General features: G+C 47.0%; 1 protein-coding gene across 1 annotated transcript in view; it reads left to right on the forward strand.

Annotated features, from left to right (window-relative positions):
• The window catches only part of LOC147659374 (exportin-1-like), a 379,442-nt gene extending 371,583 nt beyond the window's left edge, over positions 1 to 7,859 (forward strand). The window contains exon 13 of the mRNA XM_086951792.1: positions 7,116 to 7,859. Coding sequence (XP_086807918.1) covers positions 7,116 to 7,462 — 347 coding nt within the window. The 3' untranslated portion in view covers positions 7,463 to 7,859. The remainder of the gene's footprint in view (positions 1 to 7,115) is intronic.
• The last annotated feature ends 12,460 nt before the right edge of the window (positions 7,860 to 20,319 follow it).

A 20,319-nucleotide genomic window follows, 5' to 3' on the forward strand; every position in this document is an offset into this window, starting at 1 on the left:
GGTAGGAGAGTCTACAACCCCGAAACCCTGGACAGGGCCTCGAGAACCTGAGACTGACACTCGAAAATCAGAGTCTAGAACCTCGAAGGGAGCACCGGCGTCAATCTTCGACGACCTAAGCTGCAGTCCCCGAAAAACAGCCCAGCGGATCCTTCGAGAAGGACTCCCAGATGGCAAAGACCAGCAAAAAGCAAAGGTCGACGAAGCAAGCTCCCGAAAAGGGATCCTCGACTTCGAAGGAGAAGGAGCGGAGAACCGCTCCGACGTAGACTGGGCCGTCTAAGAGGGCAGCCGAAACGCTTGACGCCGAGCAGGCCGCACAGATGGAGAGAAAGAAAAGAAGGCTCAAGGCCGAGATGGAAAAAATCATCCAGAGGAAGAAGGACTTCAAAGACAAAATGAAAAGCTACAGGATCCCTTCGAAGCCCACGAGGGTCCTCGAAGAGATAGAAGTACACGAGGAGTTGGACGCCGAAGAGCCGCCGAAAACTCCGGAGCCCTCAGAGCAGGGAGAAGAGGAGGACCTCTATTACACAGAAGGTGACTATGGGGACCCGCGTTTGAGCTACGACTCTGGATCCTCGACGGCTCAGGACCATGATTGGCAGGACATCAAGGCCGAAAACCTGGAGGAGGCTGTGGAGACATACCCCTCGAGGCCTTCGCCGCCAGACAACAATGGGGCCTACTATGAGGTCGTCAAGAAGGCTGCAGCAGCTTATGGAGTCAAATTGAAGGAGGAGAAGGCTAAGGCAGATTTCCTGCTGGAAACCTTGCACCCCGCACAGACAAAAAGCCACTTTCTGCCCATGCTGAAGAGTATCATGGCACAGGGCAAAGAGACGTTCATAGAACCAGCTACCTGCAGGTCAGTCACGCCAAGGACGGAGAAAAAGTACAAGTTCTCCTCCCAGGACCCCCTTACATCCAGGGGACCGTTTCAGCAGACTCAATTATAGCCTCAACGGCCAGAAGAAGGGCCAACGTTCCAACATCTGGGCCACCACCTGACAAGGAAATCAGGAGGATGGACCTAACAGGCAGAAAAATTGAGAGAAACTCAGCAATGCACTGGAGGACGGCTAACTCCAAAGCCCTACTCAACAGGCACCAGTACCAGCATTGGGACGAGATGAACCAATTGCTGAAGCACCTCCCAGAGGAACACTAGCAGAGCGCCGCTCACCTTGTGGAAGAGGGGAAAAGCATTGCAAACTCGTGCCTGAAGACAGCCTTGGATGGGGCAGAAACATCCAGCAGGCTGATGGCTATAGGAATCACAGAGAGAAGGCAAGCCTGGCTCAGGATCTCAGGCTTCAAGACGGAGGTTCAAAACCACATCTTGAACACCCCTTTCAATGGAGAAACACTGTTCGGAGCCCCAGTTGATGAGAAACTCACCCAACTGAAGAAAGACAACGATACAGCAAGGTCCATGGGGGCCCTGCAATTCAGGGGGATGAGAAGAGGCACTCCTACGCGGAGGCCGAACGGAAGGGGTGGAAACCAGCAAGGACAACACACCAGGCGTTCCACCTCGGTCAACAGAGTGACAACCAAGGTCACCAGGGCCAGCAGAAGCAAAACTGGAACTACCAGAACAGGGGCAGTCCCCTTTCGCGGGAGAGGAAACGGACGGCGCCAGAGAAGGAGAGGCGTTGAACAACCCCCCTCTAAGTGACTTCACACAGGAAAAGGTGCTCACCCACTCAAACCCTCCGAGGGAAGAGCACGGAAAAGCAAAGAGGAGAGGGCTACACGGACAAGACACAAAAGAACATGTAACACCAATAGGAGGCAGGCTGAGATTTTTCCTCCAAGAGTGGAGGAAAATAACCACAGACAAGTAGATACTCAACATCGTACAGTTCGGATACTGCATAGAGTTGGAAAAAAAAACATCAAACAGAAAGCCAAAGAAAAGAGAGCACTCTGGAAGGGAGCTGCAATTGCTCCAAGAGGAAGCTCAAGAACTTCTCCTCAAAGAGGCCATCAAACCGGTCCCTTTCAAAGAACGGAACAGGGGAGTGTACTCAAACTACTTCAAAAGTGGACGAAAGCCTAAGACGCATCCTGGATCTACGGTTCCTAAACAAGTATGTAAAGACTCAAAAATTCAAGATGACGTCCCTACAAGAGGTCATCTCACAGATAAAGGCCGGGGACGACTTGTCCACCATAGACCTCAAAGATGTGGACCTGCACATCCCCATGAACAGGCAGCACACGCACATGCTAAGATTCACAGTAAACCAGGATCACTACCAATTCACAACCCTGGCATTCGGTCTAAAGTCCGCACCAAGGGTATTCACCAAACGCCTCGCAGCAGCGGCCACACATCTGCGAAGAGAGGGGATATATACGTGTACCCCTACCTCGACGACTGGCTCGTAAAGGCAAGCTCTTACAGGACATGCAAGGATCATGCAGAACAGGTCACGAGCGCTAGCAAGCCTGGGATTCTCCATACACTGGGGAAAATGCTCGATGGAACCGGAGCAAGTGAAGATCTTCCTGGGAGCTCAAATCAACACCGTCCAATGCAGGGTGTTACCCAGCGAAAAGAGGACACTCAGCCTAAATTAGGGAGAAACATCACTACCATAAGGGGCGAGCTCGGACAGTGAGCAAGATCTTGGGAATGATGGCATCATGCATACACCTGGTCCCCAATGTACGCCTGCAGATGAGACCACTCCAAGAGTGGCTGCAACAGCAATGGTCACACGCTACAGGAAGTTGGGAGGATTTAGTGGTTGTAACGCACAAGGTGCAGGAAGAAATGAAGTGGTGGACCAAAGAGAGGATAACAATAGGGAAGCCTCTAACGCCACCGGACCCAACAGTGACCATCACCACAGACTCATCCCAGAAGGGATGGGGCGCACACATGAACAGGCTCAGAGTGAGGGGTCTGTGGAGCCCAGCGGATGCAGTCAAACACATCAATTACCTAAAGCTGAAAACAGTGTTGCTTGCGCTCAAGGCCTTTCAGAAACAACTGTACAACCAAAAGGTGCTGATACAAACAGACAACACCACAATGATGTTTTACATCAACAAGCAGGGGGGGGTCAAGCTTGTCACAGGAAATCTGGAGATGGGCAATACCACTCAAAATAGACCTGATAGCCATACACCTGCCGGGGAAGGACAATGTAGAAGCGAATTGGCTCAGCAGGCAGACTTCAGCATCACACGAGTGGCAACTCAACATACAGGAAACAGACTATTCAGGAGGTGGGGCACTCCGACAATAGACCTGTTTGCAACACGCCAGAATGCAAAATGCCAGTACTTTGCATCCAGACAACTAGATGCACTGTCCCAAGGGAATGCCCTATGGATAAGCTGGTCAAAAACATTTGCCTACGCTTTTCCCTCCGATACCACTGATCCCCAGGGTTCTCAACAAATGCATGCGAGCAACATGACGCTCATCCTGGTGGCACCACAATGGGCCAGGCAGACCTGGTACTAGATAATGGAGATGGCGCAGGGCCCACCCCACAAGTTCTCAAAAAGAAGAGACCTACTCTCCATGGAAAACGTAGAAGTTCTACACCCAGAGCCGGAGAGCCTCAGCCTGGCTCCTGAGGACATCTAAAACTACCAGAGAGCACCTTGAGGGTGCTGCGGGCGGCAAGAAGGCCCAGCAAGTGCTATGGGGAAAAATGGGAAAGATTCACTCAATGGTGCTGCAAGAAAAACTCCATAGAGCTGACCAGGGAATCAACGGTGCTAAGATACCTCACGCACCTAATAAAAGCTAAGCTAAGCTTATCCTCGCTGAGGGTACACCTGGCAGCGATTGTGGCATACTTCAAAAACAAAGGAGCTTAGAGGGTAAAGCTAGTCATAGGTTGCCATCCACTCATAATGCAACATATACATACAAGACCTAGACTTTATAGGCACTTATACACTTCATCCTTTTATTACGGGGATACCAATTATTGCAATATTATTGCAAGAAGTCACTCCCCTATCATTAAGTATTGGGGTAGTCGGTATAGCCCTGGATAGTGCCTCATTTAACAGTCGCCTGTTCCAAGCATGATAAAATTCAGTTGTGAGACAACACACACATACACTTCAGTGTCAAACCGTGATCCATAATCAACAAAAAGTGAGAGCGAGAAGGCACCTTACGGGCGCACCACGAAAGGGAACCTGGCAGGTACTCCCCAGGATTGCCCTGTTCTCACATTGGCACCTTCAAGCTCAGAAAAAAGTAGTGTCCAAAAAACCCACAAAATAATTGTGTAGAAATATGCAGTGAGAAAGAGGTCAAAAGTAACCTACAAAGAGTCAAACAACATGTAAAAACACATCACACAGCAACACAGGTACACAATTTTATTCTCTCGTGTTGGGTGTGGGAGTTTAAAAATAGTAGGCGTGGTTACTAACTATCCAACCACCACTACTATACTTGCCGACATGTTTCATTGCCATTAAAAGTTTTGGGCAGTTTCTTCAGGGCGTCCTGTACATTTCGCCAACCAACCACAGGAGAAACAAGGGAGTTTCAATACGAATTTACGCAAACCATCCACTTTTACACCACCCAGTGCAGGTGTGGGCCCTGAAATTGTAGTCTTTGAGGCAAAGGTTTTACAAGACATTGAAGACCTTGAATCACAAGAGAGAAGTGGGGGATATAAAAATATGTCCAGGGCTGACTGGGAAGCGGTCAAGACCTTACAAAACAACGTGGACTTCACAATAAAGAGTGCGGACAAAGGGGGTGCGGTAGTTGTGCTTAATACCAGGGACTATGAGGCAGAGGTATAACTAATGATAGGGGAGTGACTTCTTGCAACAATATTGCAATAATTGGTATCCCCGTAATAAAAGGATGAAGTTAGGTCTTGTATGTATATGTAGCGATTGTGGCATACACAAGAGAAGAAACAGGGAGAAGCTTCTTTACATCTCAACTAGTAAAAAGATTCCTGGAAGGGGCTAAAAGAATAGCGCCACCAAAAAGGATGCCTCCGCCGGCTTGGGACCTGAATGTGGAACTGACAGAGCTCATGAAAGCACCTTTTGAACCCATCCACAAGGCATCACTGCAAATACTGACAATGAAAGCGGCCTTCCTGGTAGCAATCACCTCGCTACGCAGGGTGAGCGAACTACAGGCACTAACACTGCAGGAACCCTACATCCAGATACACAGTAACAGGGTCTTGATGAGAACAGACCCGCACTTCATGCCAAAGGTGGTGTCAAGGTTCCACATGAATCTGAGTATGCAAATTCCTAGCTTCTTCTAGAACCCCACGACAAGCGCTGAGAGGGCGCTCCACACTCTAGACGCAAGGGCAGTGATGCTCTACATTGACAGGACGAAGGAACACAGGAAGACAAAACAGTTCTTCGTATCCTTCGCAAACAGTTACCTGGGTAGACCAGTAACTAAGAACACCATAGCTCGATGGATCGCACAAACTATACAATTCTGCCACAAGCAAGCAGGCCAGGAGCTAACAGGAGGGGCACAGGCCCACTCGACCAGAAAGAAAGGAGCAACAATTGCTTTTCTGGCCAGCACACCAATTCAGGACATATGCCTGTCGGCAACATGGGCTTCAGTGCACACGTTCACTAAGAACTATTGCGTGGATGTACAGATGAACAAGGAAGCACAAGTAGGACAAAGAGTGCTTCAACATATATTAATCAACCAACGCTCATCTTCCACCCAGCCGCCACAAAAGTAACGAAACGGCTACAAAATCTATGCACAGCATAGGGAATCCAGAAAGATTCACGCTGCAAAACGAATAATTTCTTACCTGTCAGTGTAGTTTTGCAGCTTGAAGATCTTTCTGGATTCACTAGCGGACCCACCTGCCTCCGCCAGAAAGATGAGGCTGGAGAAGAAGGTGGAAACACATGGAATAGAAAGCAAGTTGAAGCTTACAAGATACGTGAAAAGAATTACGTTGGAGAAAGGTTTAACAAACATAGCCATGGATTCATTCAAGGACAAAAAAAAAAGAATCCGAAGATGGCGCCCAAAAGTTGGAGCTTCCGCCGGAAGCCTGCCGACGTCACCGAAGGTACACCAAATGGTGGGACGTTGACGCCCACCTGACTATGAAAAAAAAAGAGAAAAAAGACTACGATTCCGGACCCAACCACCAGATAGCGGAATTTGCACAGCATAGTGAATCCAGAAAGATCTTCAGCTGCAAAACTACACCGACAGGTAAGAAACTATTCGTTACAGGTAGGTAACTTATCCTTACAGTCCTTTTCTCTTATCGAAAATGCTTGCTTGGGAGAATAAATCGTGTGCTGCTAAATCTGAGATGTAGACTTTTAGGGGTGTTGGCGAGCTTAGCACTTGCTCATTGTCTGAAGTTTGGTTATTTTCTAAAAAGGTGGGTATTGTACTAAATACTTAGTGAGCCCTCGTGCAGATTTAACATTTTTCACTGCAAAATTGTAAGAGAAATGACTTAGTGGCTTATTTGGGCCCCAGGTTTCATTCCACTTTGTCAGAGAATGCCAGGTGCTTTTTTTACTTTTTTTGTTCTGCAACTATTCTGTAAGCTCATTCCATTTGGACGATGGCCTCCAAACTAGTGAACATCTTTAGGACACCATCTTGGACGTCTATTCATTCATCCACATGACATTACTGTATGAATAAACATTCCAGAAAGGAAACTCTCGTAAACTGATTTCAGAGTTTTGCAAACACTGCTTCAGAGTAAGTTGATTATTGTTTTGCAACAATATCTGCGAATGCTACTCACGTATAGCAATAGGTTTGCTCTTATCATAGGTTAAGGATTTACATACCTATAGTGGTATCTGAATAACCATCTAAACTGTGCGTCCTGTATCATTTTGTTTTTGGATGGAATGTATTCATGCCCTACACTAAGTTTCAATTAAAAAGGAAAATGTAATTTTGTAACCCCAATTATTGAAGGTAGATGAGTGACCAGCATGCAAATGTAAATCAGTACAATCAGCAAACCTTGTTGGGGGCTAGCAACATTTTCTTTTCTTGATGCCCCTAGTAACTAGTTGCAGCCAGCATGTTTCACATCTTACTTACCTTCATATATTAAGAAGTGTTTGTATTTCAGTGTACCTTACTCATTTGGATTATGCGGACACTGAACGAATAATGACGGAGAAGCTGCACAATCAAGTGAATGGTACTGAGTGGTCGTGGAAAAATCTAAATACACTGTGTTGGGCCATCGGCTCAATAAGTGGAGCTATGCATGAGGAGGATGAAAAAAGATTTTTGGTCACAGTCATAAAGGTATGCTTACCTTTGATACATTTTAATTTCTCTAAATCAAATAATAAGCATCGACTTAGAAACATTTTGTTATGGTGGTTCATTAGAAATGCTTGTATGACATTAACTTTCTTTTTATTTGTCCAGCTTAGTTTTTCCTTTTTTGAATTGCAATTTAAGTCTTAATGCACAAATTCAGGTGTCAAGTCCTGCTGGATGTTAGACCTTTACTTTGGGGGTCTTGTGACTGGCTGTATTACTAGGTAGCTGTTCTGCATTGTAGGATCTTCATAGTTGCTACCAACATGTGTAAAGTTTAGTCGCTGCATGCAGGCAACAACATTTGACTTCATTTAAGATGCATATGTATCTGAACCTGGATTAAAAATGAACTATTACCACTGGTGTGTAATGACCACAATGCTGATGTTCTCTGTTTTGAGAGCAAAGTGGGCTCGCTTTTAAGCACATAAATTGTGGATCGTCCGATTGAGCTGTTGAGTCTTGGACATTAGGTGGCCTGAATATGAAATGGGTATTCTTTGTGACACCGTAAATAAATCTCAAACATGAATTTCCAGTTAATAACTTAAAAAAAAAATGACCAGATAAAACTGGTGAGTAAAATTTAACTGTTAAACATCCAAAGCGAGAAATTTCTAGCTCCTCCTGGTGCTAGGAGAAACCAAATATAGCTTAAGACTAGACTGACATTGGCCTCATGGCTTGTTGAATCACCCAAGGCCTTGTTCGGGTTGGTGATGATTTAAGGGTAGACACAGAATATGGAAACATGGAACCCAACTATTTGTAAGTGTGATAGCAAGGGGTCAGATGTGGGTCAGAATAAAAGATGCCACACCTAAATTGTGAAAAACCAAAGGAAATGATGGACGGAGCGTTGACAATACAAGCACTCACCCCCAGTCAACTGATCTGGGTTTAATCCATCACCGTTCTTTAGCCCACTCTGCCACCCCAGTTCAGACATGGCCATATGCAAATCAGTCTGACCCTGTGCCTCATGGAACATTCCAGCCTGAACTGCTAAGCCATGCCTTCCCTGGACCGGAAACAAGCTACCGAGGACCGGTTTCTGGCATTCCAGCCGTCTTCAGCCCGGCTTGCTTGAATCCAGTGGCAAAGTGAGCAAGGGACTCACCTCTGAGCATAGCCTGCCAACTTATGGCGAACAAAGAAAAACCAAAGGGTGGTGTGGAGTGCAAAAAAACGATGGATTTATGCCCAGATCTCTGTACTGGGGTGAATGTATGACATTGTTCTGCATTCTGTCCAACTGTTATTTTTGTATTTGTCACCCCGAGTGGGATGGGTATGCTCAGACATGAGTCTCATGCTCTCCACACCACTGGAGTCAAGCTATCCTGGCTGAAGACGGCTGATAGCCAGAAACCGGTCCTAGGATGCTTGATTCCGGTCCAGGAATGACATGGCTTGGCAGTTCGGGCTGGACTGTTCCATGAGGCACAGGGTCAAGGCTGATTTGCATATGGCCATGTCTGAACTGGGGTGGTGTGGAGTGCAAAAAAAGATGGATTTAGGCCCAGATCTCTTTACTGGGGTGAATGTATGACATTATTCTGCATTCTGTCCATCAACTGTTATTTTTGCATTTGACACCTAAATTGTGACACGTTTCATTCAGTCCTAATTTCATATCTATTTAAATTTTTTTAGCTCACACTTTTTATTCTTCCCCTCTGGTTCTGCGGTTGTGTCAGTGGACCAGAGTTTAAGCTGCAGTTCCTGTATCTGTTGCAAGCCTACATTTGTTTGCATTTAGCTGGGTTTAGTTTTGGCTGAGAAATAGGCTAGTGTTTTTGTAGTTCCTAGAGTTAGTCCAAACCAAGGCTGACAAGATAACATTTGCCCTAATGCCAACGTGAAAAGAAAACTATCTTGTGGGCATTTACAATTGGAGAGCATATTTATGCTTCTGCATGCTTTTGATCCACTGGAATTGTTTTTCTTATTTTAATCACTAGTATTTTTATGTTTGTCATTAGCCTTGTCTATACCAAAGCACTGATGGCTCTCTTTATGGTATCTACTATGAGTTTCTAACGCACTCTCATTAATGCAGCTGGCCTTGAATTTTCATCCAGTGAAGTTACTTTCATCACTAGTGGCATATTCTAGGATGAGAAAAAACACTCAGAAGGTCAACAATTCCAAATTAAAGGAATTTTCCAGATACATGGGACGTCGACCGAGTAGTATTGCGGACTCTGGCGGCTGGTGTCAACTCGTCAACTCCCTCACCATTCAAGAGCATAATCCCCCCCCCCCCCCTCCCCCTTAGATCCATGATGCCAAACGCACCAATTACTATACAAAGTATGCTGTCATTGTACAAACGTTAGTTGAAAAAGGAAACCCAAATGATATGATTAATAACAGATGTGTGTATAAATCCTTGGGAATTGATAATGGAGGCTAGATCTCTAACAAATGTCACCCCAAGAGTTAGATTTTGTAGCCACTCTTTTTGAAGAATGTTTGTGGTGACATCTTTACTTTCTGATGGATATTTACACTACAGATTAGAATATTCCACTGGTACAAGACTGGTTGTGGAAATTGTGAGAAAGTTCCCTCTTTCTGCATAGTAGCCCCCACTTTTTGCTGAACTGCTGATGTGCTTTGACTGAGCTCCTGCCAATCATGTATCCAAAGCCTATGTTCTTTTCCTAAACCTGCATTGATCACAGCACCCAATTGGTATCTCTGGCCACCGGTCAGTCCCTAGTAAATGGTACCACGTGTACCCAGGGCACTGTGACCAGAGAAAACCTCTAAGGACTGCAGCACTCATTGTGCCACCTTTAGAGGCCCTGTAACACTACACAAACACTGCCTTTGCAAGCCGCGGTGTTGGTGCAGAAGTAAGTGAAAACTCAACATGGCACACATCCCTGTGTAAACACAAGGAGATGATGGACGCAGCTCTGAAATATTTTGGACACTCACCCCAGTCACAGATCTGGGTTGAATCCATCATTTTTCTTTAGCGCACTTTGACACTTCAGTCCAGACACAGCTGTATGCAAATAAGTCTTGAACCTGTGCCTCATGGGACGTGGGTCCCGTTCTCTCCATGCCGCTTAAGTCAAGCTATCTTTGCTGATGACGGCTGAAAGCTCAAAACTGGTCCTAGGATTCTGGTTTCCAATCCAGGGAGGACCTGGCCTGGCAGTTCGGGCTAGACTGTTCCCATTGGGCGCAGGGTCAAGACTGATTTACATATGGCTGGGTCCAAACTGTAATGGCATGGTGAGCAAAAAAAATGATGGATTTAGTCCCCGATCTCTGTACTGGGGTGAATGTATGACATTTTTCTGCATTCTGTCCAATTGTTTTTGCATTTGTTGCCCCGAGTGGGACAGGTATACCCAGACGTGGGACCCGCGCTTTCCATGCCGCTGGAGTCAAGCTATCCTAGCTAATGAGCTGAAAACTCGAAACCGTTTCTAAGATGCTTGTTTCCAGTCCAGGGATGACCTGGCTTTGCAGGTCGGGCTGGACTGTTCCCATTGTGCGCAGGGCATGACTGATTTGCATATGGCTGGGTCCAAACTGGAATGGCATGGTGAGCAAAAAAACTATGGATTAAGACACCGATCTCTATACTGGGGTGAATATATGACCATGTTCTGTCCATCAATTTTTTTGTGTTTTACACTTCCCTGTGTGCCATGCCTACATCCCACTGCCCTGGCATTGATCAATTACCCCTCTAGCTGGGTGCACTAAACCAGTGGTTAGGGTACAGGTGCATGAGCCCCGACCCCCTACCTTGTCTGTCAATTTTTAGACGTAAGTGCAGTGCTGCCATTAAGAGTATATGGTGGTGGGAGTTTGTCATTGCGAACTCCACAACCCCATAATGGCTACACTGGAAACTGAGGAGTTTGGTATCAAACTTCTCAGCTCATTAAACCCACATGGATGCCAGTGTGAGATTTTATGAAAAATGCACACAGAGGGCATCTTAACGCCTTAATAGCGGCGGCAATTCCGCTGCGGTGTGGGGCGTTCCATATAGTTTGCGGGGCCGCGGCGTCCAACGGATGTGCGCAGCACTACTGAGGAAGTGCTTACGACGGCTGTTGGCCGACTGGCGCACTTATATGGTTAGAGATGCCCCCTGAAAAACAACCTACCACTAGTGTCAAGATTAAGAGCCTGCTGCTCTTGAGGGCCGTAAACAATGCACATCTTGGGACGCATTTGTGGGCTTCCACAGGCCACTTGCTGCTTTTAGCAACTGGTTCTGACCCCCACTTTTGGCAGGAGAACCAGTGGGAAAAACGTGAGAAAGAGGTGTGCCCACCTCTGCCAACTTCACCGCTCAGGTGGGGGAGGCTAGATGAAGCAACACTCTGTCCCTGCCATCTTGCAGATGCGGGGACTCACCCAACCTGGGAAAGGCTTATGCCCGCCTCCCACTGGAGGGTGGCATAATAGAGGGTGATCCCACCCCAGGGACGTGATCCATTGGTTCTCAACCTTTTTACCTACCTGTAACGCTTCTAAATCTAGTATTTTGTAATACCCCTGAACCTCGCTTCCTCAGACAAGAACCTGGAAAAATAAAAGGACCGAACAGCCATGCCGCAGCTAACGAGAGGAGTGCCCAATGACTTGGCACCAGTCCTACCGGCCTGTCCCCACGCGACCAGGATGTGGTAAGAAGATCCGACCCTATAAGGCACACCTGCACCAGACGCCCCACTTCCTTGGGTGGCCCAACCGACTGTGCCTAACCAACCCCCAAGATCCCAACTTACCTCTCCAAGTGGTGGTCGCACCCAGAAAACCTTTGTCCCTGAGCCTGCAGTGCTTTTGCAAAATGGAGACTCCCCATTAAAAGCTACAGGGCTACCGACGCCAAAACAGCACTCTTCACCCGGCTGCCAGAGTGTCACTGAAGGTGCATCTTTTGTGCTGGCCTAAACCCCTATTTGCCATGAGCTTGTGTCAAGGAGCTTTGCTCATACAACCCAATGGCCGGCTTGTCGGCAGCCACCAACCAGAGGCCCCCTATCCCCCATTGGATAACGTTGATCCTCTTCACCCAGCTGCCCTAGTGCCGCTGAGGGTTTAACAAGAGTTTATCCTTGACCCTGGGGTCTAACCTCAGAACACCAACTCCCACAACAACGTACTTAACTGTAAACTAATAACACTATGTTCGAGGCATATGGGCTGCAGATGGTACATTATGAATAGATCGCCATCTGGTGTTGGGCTCGGATGATTGCACTTTGTTTTTCTCTTGGAGAGTCTTTTGTATCTTGGTGACTCCTCCCTTGGTTGGTAGTGCGCATGGGCATCGGCTCCATCCTTAGATTGTTTTTTTCCGCCATCGGGTTCGGATGAGGATCGAGACGCTCCAGATCAACTTCAGAAGAAAGTGATTTATCGGCGCGTATTCCCTTTCCAATTCGACGGTATTGTTATCGAACGCGTTCATTTCCATTCCGACGCGTTGCAAATTCAAAATCGAAGAGAAAAACTTGGATCTACGTCGAAGAACAGGAGGCCTTTCTCGGCGCAGTCAAGCCCGGAGTCCATGGAAAGGACTCCATTCAAAAAATGTCCAACGTGTGGTGCTAAGTTCCCACACAAGGACCTACACGAGGTGTGCAACCTCTGTCTATCGCCTGAACACGAATCCAGGGACTGCGAAGCCTGTGCAGCATTCTCCTCCAAGCTAACGATTAGAAATCGTCGAGCTCGAAGACACGAGGTTTACAGAATGCAGGCGGAAGCGATCCCGGAGCTGTTCGGAGACGAGCAAATCGAGGAAGAAGAGGACCAGTCGGGGTCGGAAGGGGACCAGTCGGAGGTTGAAGAACTCATCGAGCAACAAACCGTGAGTGACGACGTCCCCTTACCGAAAAACCGACCCCGTGCGGTAACGACCCCGCCCTCGGGCCCGGTCAAACCGCTGAAAAAAGTTTCCGACGCCCCGCCCTCGGGCCCGGCAACGAAACTGAAACCGAAACACTCGGACTCCCACCATGTCGGATCCGAGAAAAGGGCGACATCTACTTCGGCACCGAGGCTACATACAAAGGAGAGCTCGGTATCGAAACATTCCATGTCGAAACATAAATATGACTTATCGCCCAAGATACACTCGATACCCAGAAAGTCGGAATCGAGCAGACATTCGGTGTCGAAAACAACAAGATCTGACGATCGAAAACAAAAGCACCTCTCGGAACCAGGACCTTCGGTACCGATTCAGGAGCAACAGACCGATCCCAAACAAAAGATCTTGTTTATTGATCCACAAACTGGGAAAGTGGTCACGAAGAAGAGAAAGAGTGAACAGTCAGAAGATAAACCTCTTCCTTCAAAAAAGAGAACAATGGGGACGAATATAACTCCTCCTGCTTCTCCTCGTCCTAGAGTCACACCTTCTTCTCCTATTCCTCACAATAGGCCAAATATTCCTACACCTTCCACACCAAGACCAGCTACACCTCAGTCAGATGTAGACAGTGATCTAGGGGAGGGAGAACCTCAAGGGGATGACGAAACTATCCCAGATGAGGAGGACCCATGGGAAAATTATGATGTAGGGTCAGATGAGGACAACGACCCAGAGCTATATCCCTCAAAGCCTTCACCACCTGATGATAACACAGGTTTTGTGCAGCTCATTAATAGGGCAGCAAAATATCACAAACTAGATATGCATACAGAACCTCAAATAGAGGATTTCTTGTTAGAGACTCTACCTAATGCACAGAGAACATCAGGTACTCTTCCTATGTTGAAGGGTCTTCTTAGTCACACAGAGGAAATATTCGAAAACCCAGTGAGAGCCAGGGTGTTAAACCCAAGAATTGATAAAAAATACAAAGCGGCTCCAAAGGACCCAATATTTATTAGAGGGCATGTACCTCTAGACTCGCTGGTGGTCTCAAACGCTCGTAAAAGAGCAAACTCATTATCTACAGGAGAGGCTCCTCCACCAGATAGAGTCAAAATTAATAGATGCATCAGGCAAAAGAGTAGCATCACAGGCAGCGAATAGCTGGCGTATAGCCAATACACAAGTACTATTCGCACGTTACGTCAGGGCACATTATGATGAGTTAGAAAAACTTCTCACACATCTCCCAAAAGAACATCAGAAAAAGGCAGATCAATTAATACAGGAAGGTAAAATAATAACCAATACTTCCATTAAGTGTGCATTAGACGCAGCAGACACTGCAGCAAGATCTATTAACACCAGTGTCATGCTAAGAAGGCATGCATGGCTTAGAATCTCAGGATTCAAACAAGAAGTACAAACAGCCCTACTGAACAAACCATTTGATCAGAAGACATTGTTTGGTTCAAGCACAGACGAGACATTAGAAAAAATGAAGAAAGATACTGAAACGGCTAAGTCAATGGGAGCATTGCAACAGCCAACACAGAGGTTCCTTTCGTAGATCCACCTATAGAGGGGGCTCAAAGAACACAGGAACGAATCAGCAATCCACATCTTTCACACCAACATCACCCAGAGGTAATTCAAGAGGCAGTTACAGAGGTAACAACAATAAGGGTAGAGGCCGCGGAAATAATAACAACCGCAACGCCTCAACACCAAAACAGTGACTTCATAGAGCTCCCCCCAGACCACATAACACCGGTCGGGGGACGTCTATCACAGTTCCTACCTGTCTGGGAAAACATCACGTCAGACAAGTGGGTGAGACAAATTATCCAACATGGTTATTGCCTAGAACTCACAGCTACCCCACCAAACATCCCCCCCAAACAGCGTCCAATGAGTCAAGATCATCTGACATTGTTAAGAGAAGAAGTTCTAGCACTTCTACAAAAGCATGCAATAGAGAAGGTCCCAAAAGATCAACAAGGAACAGGAGTATACTCTCTATACTTCCTGATCCCCCAAAAGGACGGGTCCCTAAGACCAATATTAGACCTCAGACCTCTCAATGCTTACATAAATTCGGAGCATTTCCACATGGTCACGCTCCAACAAGTACTCCCTTTACTGAAGAAAGGGGACTTTCTTTCTACACTGGATCTAAAAGACGCTTACTTTCATATCCCAATTCACAAAGCCCACAGGAAATACCTAAGGTTTGTGTTAGAAGGACAACACTATCAGTTCAAAGTCCTTCCGTTCGGTGTCACAACAGCACCAAGAGTTTTCACAAAATGTCTAGCTGTGGTGGCAGCACACCTAAGAAGACAACAAATACATGTCTTCCCATACTTGGACGATTGGCTAATAAAGGCCAAGTCAAAGGAAGAATGTCTTCACAACACACAGAAGACAATTCAATTGCTGCACCACCTAGGGTTCACGGTGAACTACAAAAAATCACACCTGCAACCAAACCAGATTCAGCAATACCTGGGGGCTACAGTAGACACCGAAAAGGCAATAGCATACCCCAACCCAATCAGAGTACAGACAATGGTCGGGTTAATACAAAGATTTCAACCACAACACTCACTACCAGCACGAGTGTTTATGCAACTATTAGGCATGATGTCCTCCTGCATACTGCTAATACCACATGCCAGACTACAAATGCGCCCACTACAAGAGTGTCTAGCGACACAGTGGAATCAGGCTCAAGGTCAGATTACAGATCTGGTGTTGGTAAACGACCGGACGTATCGCTCTCTGAAGTGGTGGAACACAGAAAACATTTCCAAGGGACGGTCGTTCCTAGAGCCAATTCCACAAGTGATAATAACAGCGGACGCATCGCTCTCCGGATGGGGAGCGCATATGGACAGATACACAGTGCAGGGGAAGTGGAGTGTGCAGCAAAAGAAACTGCACATCAACTACCTAGAACTATTAGCAATATTTCTAGCACTAAAAGCTTTCCAAATGCAAATAACAGGCAAAGCAGTCCTGATCAGAACAGACAACATGACTGTAATGTATTATATTCAAAAACAGGGGGGGACACACTCTCTCCAACTGTCCAGACTAGCACAGGACATATGGAGATGGGCCATTCCTCAAAAGATCTACCTGTTAGCGGAACACCTACCAGGAGTTCAAAATCAAATAGCAGACATCCTAAGCAGACAGTCAGAACAAGTACACGAATGGGAGCTGCACGACCAAATACTACAGCCATTCTTCCAAAAATGGGGGCAACCAGAGATAGATCTGTTTGCCAATCATCAGAACGCAAAATGCAAAGAATTCGCATCCAGGTACCCACACCAACGGTCCCAGGGCAATGCACTGTGGATAAATTGGTCCAACAAATTTGCTTACGCGTTCCCTCCTCTACCACTAATTCCGTTACTGGTTCGGAAACTGCAGCAACACTCAATGACAATGATACTAGTGGCACCCACGTGGGCAAGACAGCCGTGGTTCACCACGCTGCTACAACTCTCACAAGTACCACATCAAAAGCTAAGGTTATTACCCATGCATCTTACACAGAACCATGGAAAAATAATGCACCCAGATCCCAAACAACTGAACCTAGCGATCTGGCTCCTGAGGTCATAGAGTTTGGGTATTTAGATTTACCACCAGAATGCATGGAAATCATTAAACAAGCAAGACGTCCTACCACCAGAGCATGCTATGCAGCAAAATGGAAGAGGTTTGCTATACACTGTAACAGTAAGCACATCAACCCTCTGGACGCATCCACTAAACAAATCATTTGCTATTTATTACACTTACAGCAATGTAACCTAGCATATACCTCTATCAGAGTTCATCTCGCAGCCATAGCGGCGTACCTACAAAACAGGCAACATCTGTCACTGTTTAAAGTACCAGCAATGAAAGCTTTCATGGAAGGACTCAAAAGAGTCATTCCACCAAGAAGACCACCTTCCCCAGTCTGGAATCTCAACATAGTGCTTACCAGACTAATGGGGCCACCCTTTGAACCTATGCATAGGTGTGAAATACAATTCCTCACATGGAAGGTGGCCTTCCTCATAGCTATCACGTCACTTAGAAGAGTAAGTGAACTGCAGGCTTTTACGATTCAAGAACCATTTATGCAGCTACACCAAAATAAAGTGGTTCTTAGAACAAACCCAAAATTCTTACCGAAGGTTATTTCAGCATTCCACATCAATCAGTCAGTGGAATTACCGGTTTTCTTTCCAAAACCACAAACAGTAGCTGAAAGAGCCCTACATACATTGGATGTTAGAAGGGCCATATTGTACTATATAGAAAGAACACAAACTTTCAGAAAGACAAAACAGCTATTTGTTGCGTTTTCTCCTACACATAAAGGCAATCCCATCTCCAAAGCGGGCATTGCCAGATGGATTGTAAAATGCATTCAAATATGCTACTTAAAGGCAAAGAGAACATTAACTGTTCCTCCTAGAGCTCACTCTACACGTAAACTAGGAGCATCTATGGCATTTATGGGAAACATTCCACTAGATGACATATGCAAATCGGCTACCTGGGTTACACCGCACACCTTCACAAAACACTATTGTGTAGATGTGCACACAACACAACAAGCTAGAGTGGGACAAGCAGTATTAAAAACATTGTTTCAGACAGTTGCAACAGACACGGGCGACCACCGCTGGGGAGAGAACTGCTGTATAGTCTATTCATAATGTACCATCTGCAACCCATATGCCTCGAACGGAATATGCTACTTACCAGTATGCATCTGTTCTTGGCATAGAGGGCTGCAGAGTGGTACATGCCCTCCCAGCCTCCCCGGAAACCTGTGTCTGTTCCAACATTATCTTATTTAGATACACTTACATGGGCACTCTTATCTGTATTCTACTATACTACTCCATGTAACCCTACTATGGCAAAACAATCTAAGGATGGAGCCGATGCCCATGCGCACTACCAACCAAGGGAGGAGTCACCAAGATACAAAAGACTCTCCAAGAGAAAAACAAAGTGCAATCATCCGAGCCCAACACCAGATGGCGATCTATTCATAATGTACCACTCTGCAGCCCTCTATGCCAAGAACAGATGCATACTGGTAAGTAGCATATTCCTTTCCATCGTAGGATAACATTCACAGATTTTCTGTGAAAAGTTTCTAAGTGTGGAGTTGGAGAATCTAAGAAAAGTGTAACTAAACAACCAAAACGCTTTTGCTTGCTTGTTTACAGGAAATTTCCCAGTGCACTATCCAGGTATGCTGCACTGTGTAAGAAAAGTAAACAAACGTAACTTATAACGTATTTTACTAAAACTCCTATGCAAGGATATGTACTGTATTCTGTAAAGCATTTCATTAACAGTATTATTTCTTTAATCAAATCAAAGTACATTTAGAATTGCCATCCAAAACTGTTACAACTGCATTAATATTGAAAAGTATGTATTGCTTACCTGTGCCAGGCTTGCTTGGTTCTAGAAAATAAAACAAAGAATATTTTTATACAAAAACAATTCTTTTGAAGTTGTCTGAGTGTGTGAATTCATTTGCTGACTGAGTGTGTACAACAAATGCTTGACACTGTCCTCTGATAAAGCCTTACTGCTCGACCACACTCCCAAAAATAGAGTAAATTGCTATCTGCATCTGAAAGACCCAGGCGTCAGACTGGATCCGGAAAGCTTTGCTTAGCATTACCCCTGCGCACCAGTAATTGTGGGTTGCACCATAACATGTCGGTGGCGGACCCCCAAGATGTGTGCCTCTACTGCTTGGAGACAGACCATGACTTCCAGGACTGTCGAGCCATGGCCCCGAAGGCCTTGTGGGAGCGGCGCTGGAGGTTGCTGGAGGTCCGGTACTACTCTCACTGCTGCTCCGGGTCTAGGGGCTGTTCACAAGACAGCTCGCTAGTCCCGCGCCATCGCTCCTCGGGCTCTAAGTCTTCGCCTTCGGATTCCGGTAAGCGACACCATAAAGTCGAAGAAGCGTGTTCACTCTTCGGCATCCCTCTTCACTTCCCGAAGGCTGACGAGGGGGACAGGGGCTCACGTTCCTCCACAGGCGGCTGCCTCGGCGGAGGTAGTCAGCGTCGTTCGGGCGCCGCCCCTTGGCCATCTCGGCGCTGGCTCCACTCCGGTCCCTGGCGTGGTGTGACTTGGAGGAACCCTATCCGGTCTTTTCTACAGCTCCACACAGAGGTCGTGCTGCGGATTAGTTTTCGGACACTTCTCTTCTCCAGGGGCTGGCTGTATATTGATGTCCTCTTCCCCCGGAGACTGGCCGCTGTGTTGTCTTTTTCACCATCGTCGTCGAAGGGTAGCTCCCTGCCTTTTCTGAGGCCGAGGTGTTTGTCGGAGGAACGGCAGGTCCTCATTCTTCGGTACCTTCTGACTTCCAGGTCTGGCCTTTTGCCCATCCCGCTTGGCTTTTGTGGACAGCCGCCTTAGTTTGCAGCAGACACCCACGGAGGAGCTGTTTTCTTCTCTGCGGGGCCCTACAGAGTGCGTCCTTCGCTCCCACGGTGTCCACGACTGTGGGCATTCTGCGCATGGATGATCCGATTGCTCCTTTCCCGGAGGCAGATCTTGCTTCCTTTTGAGGGTACGTTCTTTTCTTCCCTGACTGGGGCTTGGAGGCGTTCCGCCTTGGGCGATCTGGTGCCTCAACACCTTCTGTACCTACACCTTCCGGCGCCACATGACCCGGTGTGCCTTTCCCTCCACCCCTCTGTTGCCAGTCCACTTTTGCGGACCGCTTTTCCTTCCCTGCTGACACTGTTGACTCCGCCGTCCCGGGAGGCCCGCTGGCTGGTCTCTTGGGGGCGCAACATGTTCGCTTCGACCAGCGCTGCCCTGCGATCCCTTCACACCTTGTTTGTATTGGCTAGGGCCTCCTTTTGTTTGTGGGACTTGGCTGAGTCTCTGTAATCTGCAGCTTACCAAGAGACTGTTCAGGTGGACTTACGGCAGCATGCTTTGGGTGGCTGGTGCTTTGGATGGCCGGGAGCTAGCGGCGTTTATTCTCTGCTCCGGACATCCCGGAGGTGCTGGGCCGGGCCATGGCTTCCTCAGTCACCCTCCGTAGCCATGCTTGGTTTCGGAACGGCGTGTT

This window comes from Lissotriton vulgaris, unplaced genomic scaffold, assembly GCF_964263255.1.
Source record: "Lissotriton vulgaris unplaced genomic scaffold, aLisVul1.2 SCAFFOLD_2182, whole genome shotgun sequence".
NCBI lineage: Eukaryota > Metazoa > Chordata > Amphibia > Caudata > Salamandridae > Lissotriton > Lissotriton vulgaris.